We start from the raw sequence: 7,118 nt of genomic DNA, 5'->3' as shown, positions 1-7,118 counted from the left end.
TGTATGTATGTGGGAGTGTGTGCATATGTTCACTATTGTGCATGCCTTATTATGCATGTGTGCACGTTCATGTGTGTATGTGTGTGTTTTTGTGTTTAAGTGTGTAGTTGTGTGTGCATGCCTGAGTGTGCATATGTGTGTCCATGTGTGTGTGTGTATGTGAGTGCATATGTGTGTATGTGTCTGTCTGTGTATGTGTGTGTCTGTGTGTGAGTGTGTGTGCACACATGTTCCTGTTTATACATTGCCAAAAGCAGTTATCATCTCATAATGCCACTTAAGAAAAGTAGAAATTCTAACCAGCAGTAGTATTCAAAACTGTTAGCAAACTACAAGCAAAAGTTGTTCATCTGGTTTTACGTTTTTATTAAAATGAGCCAAGTTGCTTTTAGATAAATTTAAAAGAAAACAGAATAGTATTAAAGTGCCTGTAATTTTATTTATTTATATTTTACTGAAATATGATTTCAAAAATGAAGGGGATGCGCCTATTTCCTGTACACATGCCCTGACCAAAATCCGTACTGTTGTAATAAGTTTGCTAAGGCTGAGCACTTTGCTGGGACGGGGGACTTGTTAGTGTACTTTGGTACTGTAAGTACAGTAAATGCAGAAGTGTATTTTGGTCCTTCATCTGTAATTGAGAACATGTACTTGATACATTAGCTGTACAAGCTTCGGAATTTGTAGGGTAAAATATAAATCCATCAAGCTTGACGTTGCATTTGAAGATTACTAAAAATGTGGTTGTTGACAGTCAAAGGATGTCCTTTAACCCTGTTCATCTAAATTGTTCTCCTTTTTTTACACTTAGGAGTAGAGGCGGAAGTAACGGTTTCAAATTTTAATCAGACGTTACACGATAGCTGTAAAAAAAAATAGTCAGGCGGTCGCAACTAAAAGGGACACTATACATTTACGATGCACTTTCAAGGGAGGATGCGGATGTTTTACGCAACTCTTTACTATTCATAGGAGGCTATCATGCCTCAGCCTGGAAACTTGGCCATTCATTTTTCGGAAACACAAGGTGGCTGGGAAATCCTTCTGGACCTTCCTGTCCTTTCCGATATTTAAGGAAGGAAATGTCAAAGTAATTTCAGCCCAGGAGCTTCTGGTGTAATTTGACAAGGGAAGGGTCGCAAGAACTTCTGTGACCATAAGAGTGTTCCTGCTGTCCTGCTGGTGTCAAATGCAATGCTTCAGTCTTTACAAGTCCAATACATTCTGAACAGAACCATTCATTTACAACGTACTCATGTGCAGATTAGAGTGGTGCCACATTTCAATTTTAATTTCTTTCTATCATTAAAAATGACTGTGCTCATTTGATATAGGATCTAGTGAGGCTGTAGCGGTTCCCTATTACTAGATTTGAAAACTGAAATTCAAGTTTTCAGTTTTCATATCTGTAAAGTTACCATACTAACTTTGCCACTGAGTCCTGTAATGTAAGAACAAGCTGGACTGTCCTCTACCGGCTGTTTGGCTGTAAGACTCTTTGTATTGAACCCAAGTGACTTTCTATTTACCTTCTATTCATGATCCTGAACCACAGGATCTGCATGTCTGATGTATGTGTTGCTTACATTTATAATTTAATCTCTTCTTAACTATTCATTTAATATTTTAATTTTTTACAATTTTTTAAGAAGTCACAAAATCTATAATTCATGTTACTACCGTTGATCTTCCTTATTGAAACAGTTTATCTAATTGATTTTTGGCTTCAGCGTAGTTGATCAGACATTTCCTTGGGAAGAGTGATTGTACTGTTCTTTTCTCCTGCTGCATAATATCCCATCACATTAGTAAGCTCCTCTAAAGCATGCTCTGCTGCGGTCACTTCTTTTCACTGAGCAGTTCTCCATTTCATTACATCTCAGCATTTACAGGTGGTCTTATCCAGAGAGTCTTACAGTGATTACACATAACTTTTCTTAAGGGAACAATGGCAGTGCCCCAGCCGGGAATCAAAAGGACAACTTTTTGGTTACATACCCAGTTCCTTAATATTACAATACACAGCTACCCCTTGTGCAGTTAGCCAAGGTTGGCTGCAGGCGTTCATTTGACTGAACACTCAGTTGCATGAGGAAACAGGGACACGCCAAATGATACTGCTCCTTCTGGGGCAATACTACTGCACATCTAATTATGTGTTACTCAATGGCTGCAGTCATATTCATGTGGTTATGATTCAATTCCATGCCAGAATTTGTGGCAAGTCCTGACAAGGAAGCCAGTATAGTAGCAAAACAAGCCTCTAGTCATCCCTGTATAGGATAAAATATTTAGACAAAAATATTTGGAATGTAGTCTGGGATTTGTCTAATGTTTCTACAATTATGCACAATTATATGCTTATATTTTCATCAGTTACATAAGGATTTACAATAAATGAATGATTGATTGAATGGTGGATGGCTGATGTTTGTTTGTTGTGAAGTCTTATAGAAACGGGACTCAGCAATTAATTTACGTATCACAGAGGATAAATGAACAGAAATTGTATCTATCAGTGCAAATAGGTTATTGCATGACACTCCTCACCATTCAACATTCAAAAATAACTGAAATGGTTCTGTCTTTAATTAGATTAATCTAGCATCTCTAGCAGATCTACATGTACATGTTTGTACCAATTGTGCTTCTTTAGGTCAAAATAACTATCACTAATATCTGGCTACAAGCCTGCAGGATGTTTTGCATCTTGGGTCTCTGTGTTGCCCCGTCCCTCAGAGATTATGAAGAAGGAAGTAGTATTAGAGCGTATCAGACCTAGCAACTGCCACTACCAGTAAAGACGCAATTAGTTACATGCAGTGGTGGTGTACAGGGAATCTCTGGATCAAAAAAACAGCATATTCTCTAGATCTGTGGTACTGTGGAGGACCATGCACTGTGCTTTCATTGGCTGCTGTTTACTCACTCTGGTGAACTCAGGTAAGCATCCATTAAACTGAATAAAACAACACAGACCTTTATGTTACATCCTGAAAGTTCCATCCTAAATATAGAGTAGTTTCATCCTGGTGGAACACGCTTGCTGCATTAATTGTTCATGTAATCTTTGTATAAGATGCAGAATCGAAGTCTTCACAAAGGCCACGCAACTCAACATCTAAATTAGTCCTTTTAAAATTGCTGTTGTTGATGTACTGTTTCAGACTGTAATTTACTCTTCATGGTTTCTTGTCAGACAGCTGCTTTTTTTCAGGCTTGTTTTTCAGACCATCTGTCAGTAAAAGAGGAAGTCAGAGAATCTGGCCAATTTCATAATACACACAATAAGACATTCATGAGATCATGTGAAAATTACATTTTTAATGATTAAACAAATTAATCTGAATGTACGCAATGTACATACTTTCCATGTGCTACCTTTACTGAATCTTTGCCAACAGTTTGGCAAGATAACTTTGGCAATCTCTGTACTTGCCGAACTGTTGGCAAAGTTCAGCAAAGGTAGCACATGTATGTACATTTCTCCACATGGAACGTTTTACTGCAATAGTTTTAATACTTGCCATAACTTGCAGTAGAAGCAGAGGCCATTTGTCTATTGGCTTAACCCAGTCCTGGATACTCTCTCTGCATAAGATAACAATAAAAGCCTAGAAGAGGCAAAAGACCGGTTCACATCATCAAATATTCTAATGTTTTTGCATTCTTATGAGCAATGAGCATCTTAAGCTGTCACTATTCAGCCTTATCATTCTTTCCTTGTTTGTTTTCTAGCGAGCCTGCACATTTCCCAGAAGCCCCGATTTCTTGGTGTGAAAAGCCAGCGTTCAGTGGCAATCCACTGTGCAATGCAGGACCGGAGTACTCCATTCAAGGCGGAGTGGTACAAGGCTTTGGAATACCACCGTAAACCCACAGACCTTGTGGACCTGACCGACCGTTTCAGGTTCAGCAGGAAGCATAACATAGAGAACGGTGTAATGAGTGTCATTAATCTGCAGCCAGATGATAGCGGAGTGTATTTCTGCAAACTGAATGATACCTGGTGGGGGCCAGGTTCTGGGCTACAAGTATTCAGTGAGTATCCATGGGTTAGAACACCCCTTCCAAGTTAACATTACAAAACATTTCAAAACAATCTTTAACTCACACTTTCGTCAAACTTCATTTCTGAAAACCCCCAAAAAAAATTCTAAAGTGTCTTCACTGGCATTATTCAGTAGACGATGTGACACTTGGTGTAAAAACGTTGGTGTCATCTACCTGCTAAACTAATTGGTGAATAAATAATTGTTGTTACAACGATTCCGAGCCCAACTCTGTTCCAGTGACCAAGTGTCATTATGCAGTGGCTTTCATCCCCAGGGAAAGTCAATGCAGAGCAGGCGGAGAGGAGAAGCAGGGTTAAGGACGCCATGATCTTCATCCAGGCTCTGCTGCTAGCGGCTGTTCTTATCGCCTCTCTGGTCCTCCATCTGAAGCAGGTGAGTGGCACATGGATATCACAGATGATCAAGGAGACATCAGAGGACGTTTAGTTTTGTTACAGGCAGATTTTAATTGTGGCTTCATTTTTATTTGCCCCCAGACAAGCAAAGAAGACGCAATTTATGAAGAACCTGAAGACAACCATATTTATGAGGTATTTCTGATCTTTCCTTATGGATTTTGACAGGAAAAAATAAATAATTGTTTCAGATATATATATATATATATATATATATATATATCTGTGTGTGTGTGTGTGTGTGTCTGTTTGTGCATGCGTGCGTGCGTGTGTGTGCGTGTGAGAGAGAGAGCATGAGTGTGTGCACACATACTGTATATGCAGTATGCACATCATACACATACATATTTGCATGTACACATGCATGCTCACACACACACACACACACACACACACACACACACACACACATATTTTCATTGTACAACTCATGAAGACAAACAGTACAATAGACCATGAAAAAACAAACAGGAAGAGGTGCAGCAAACAGGAAGAGGTGCAACAAAGCACTTAGTGCTTGACTGGAAGCGCAGTAGACGCAGAGCACCCACAGAAGTGTGGAGGGTGAAGAGCTTGCGCAAACTCAGCCCTGCTGAGGAGGAGGGGGAAGTTACCATTCTGTGACATCAGAGTGGCTCTTCTTCACAGATATGGCTGCCTGGACCCACACTCTTTGCTTCACTTGCTCCTCTCTCCACTATCTGTCAGTTCAGTTTCTCATTCCTTACACTGGCAGATATCCTTAATCTTCCCATTCAGGTCATTCAGTGATTATGATTAACTTTGATATTACTTTAAATACATTCAAAGCTATGTCTCTTGTGTATCACAAAGCTGGACCTAAATTGTTCAGCCAGGAGTGTCCAAGTGGTAAAAAGTAAAAGGTCTTTATTATTCCCACCGCTTGTGTAAGTTGTTTATTGTTTATGCATGCAGTAAGTTCACATCATAGTAAATGTAGTTTAAAATGTATTTTAAATGTTTCTTTTACCTTTGGTACAGGGTTTGGGCATTGAGCATTGCGGTTTGTATGAAGATATTCCAGCTGTTTGCCAGAACTCAGATGCCACTTGGGATAAGACTGAGTCCCCATGTGAAGAGTGAGGGGTTTTTCCTCTTAGAATGGGTGACAGGATCTCTAACGTGACACAACGCGACACTGTGAGAGGAGCTGTCATCTAACTGTAAACGTCGCTGACAGCTGCTCCCTTTCCCTTGCAGTAAGGTGGGCATAATTCTCCCCGGCCGAGCACCAGTCCAGCTAGCAACCGCCATTTGTCCTGGTCTATCCTGTGGTTAGCCACGAGAGTGTCCCACACCGCCTGCCAGCGCAAAAATATCACTTTTAAATGGAGTAGACCCTCACGGGAGGGGATTGGCTTTTAAACAGCCACTTTAAACAGCAGCAAAAATTCATAACGAGTCAAGAGGGCCAGAGCAGTTCTTGTGCCTTCTTTAGCCCAATATGTTCGGTTTTATTACATGTCATGCTGGCATCGTATGGACAGGCTGCTCAGAGCTGGGGTGAATTATAACCACCTTATTTAGACAGTGACATGAGCATATACAGTCTGTACACACGCAATAGCTCAGTCTGATCCCAGGTGCTTAGATATGTTTACGTGCATGTTTAGATATGCAGGCAACATTGTGGACTGTATTTGAGCATCCACATTAACTCTCAACAGGAACATGACAGAGCATCTGGCCCAGGAGTTAAAAGAACATGTTCAACCCCCCTCAAGCGTACATTGGCATTCCCACCTAGGAATCAAAAATATAGCCTCAGCATTGCATGTTCTAGTCTCTAATCATGTGGCACTGCTGTCCAACATGCACGCTTTCTGTGTACCGATTATGGAACTGCCACAGCCTTTTTGTTTTTAGAGATGTGTAAAATAGTATTGTTTGCTGTTTGCTTCTAAAAACTCTGTTTTATGTCAAATGTATCTTGTAAATGATTCTGACAGTAAGGACAAAGCACGTTGTGCATTGCCACGGCAACTGAAATTAAAAAACTTTTAATGCTGTTTTTTTAATCCGAAAGGGTGTTAATTGCATTATTCCTATAACAGGCACACAAACCTTGCCGTTAGCCCCAACATGTTAATTGCCTAATAACAATAGTTAAAAATACTGTAAATAATAGTGTTCTGCTGTTACTAATATGCAATGTATTGCCTTCTGGGTAATAGCTAAATATAAAAAACAGGAGGACTACTCACTATTACATGTTAATAGTTATACATAAAGAAACTAAATAAAACAAATGTAAGAATTTAACCAAGTTTTTTTTAAATCCCAAAAGCAACAAAGTCTGCTCACTCCAGGAGGATTTGGTGTTGATCATTTGGAGACCATGTTTATTGCTTAATTAACATGCCGTTTCCATTGTAGCCAATAAGCAGTGTGGCTGTTAAGTGGGCTGCCAATCAGAAGTGACCTTAAACTAATATCCATGCAGAGCAGACTTGTTATGTCAGACCAGTATATATACTTTATATATATAGTATATAAGGTATATATAGTATATACCTTATGTACTTTACATCAATTGGAAATTTGAATTATTGTTCTCTTCAGAAATGTGTGATTATAGTGATTGCACAAGGTCTTTAAATGGATCCATTTGTTAGCTAGCTAT

At 39.4% G+C, this 7,118-nt stretch overlaps 1 protein-coding gene across 1 annotated transcript; it reads left to right on the top strand.

Annotated features, from left to right (window-relative positions):
- Window positions 1-2,773: 2,773 nt before the first annotated feature.
- On the top strand, window positions 2,774-6,520 carry cd79b (CD79b molecule, immunoglobulin-associated beta). The gene is made up of 5 exons (XM_035402630.1): window positions 2,774-2,946; window positions 3,742-4,044; window positions 4,333-4,451; window positions 4,556-4,609; window positions 5,477-6,520. The coding sequence occupies exons 1-5, from the start codon at window positions 2,898-2,900 to the stop codon at window positions 5,576-5,578; spliced, it is 627 nt and encodes a 208-aa protein (XP_035258521.1). The 5' UTR covers window positions 2,774-2,897; the 3' UTR covers window positions 5,579-6,520.
- Window positions 6,521-7,118: the final 598 nt, after the last annotated feature.

This window comes from Anguilla anguilla, chromosome 2, assembly GCF_013347855.1.
Source record: "Anguilla anguilla isolate fAngAng1 chromosome 2, fAngAng1.pri, whole genome shotgun sequence".
Classification (NCBI taxonomy): domain Eukaryota; kingdom Metazoa; phylum Chordata; class Actinopteri; order Anguilliformes; family Anguillidae; genus Anguilla; species Anguilla anguilla.
The sequence above is the reverse complement of the archived record's forward strand: the minus strand, read 5'-3'. Positions and strand labels throughout refer to the sequence as shown.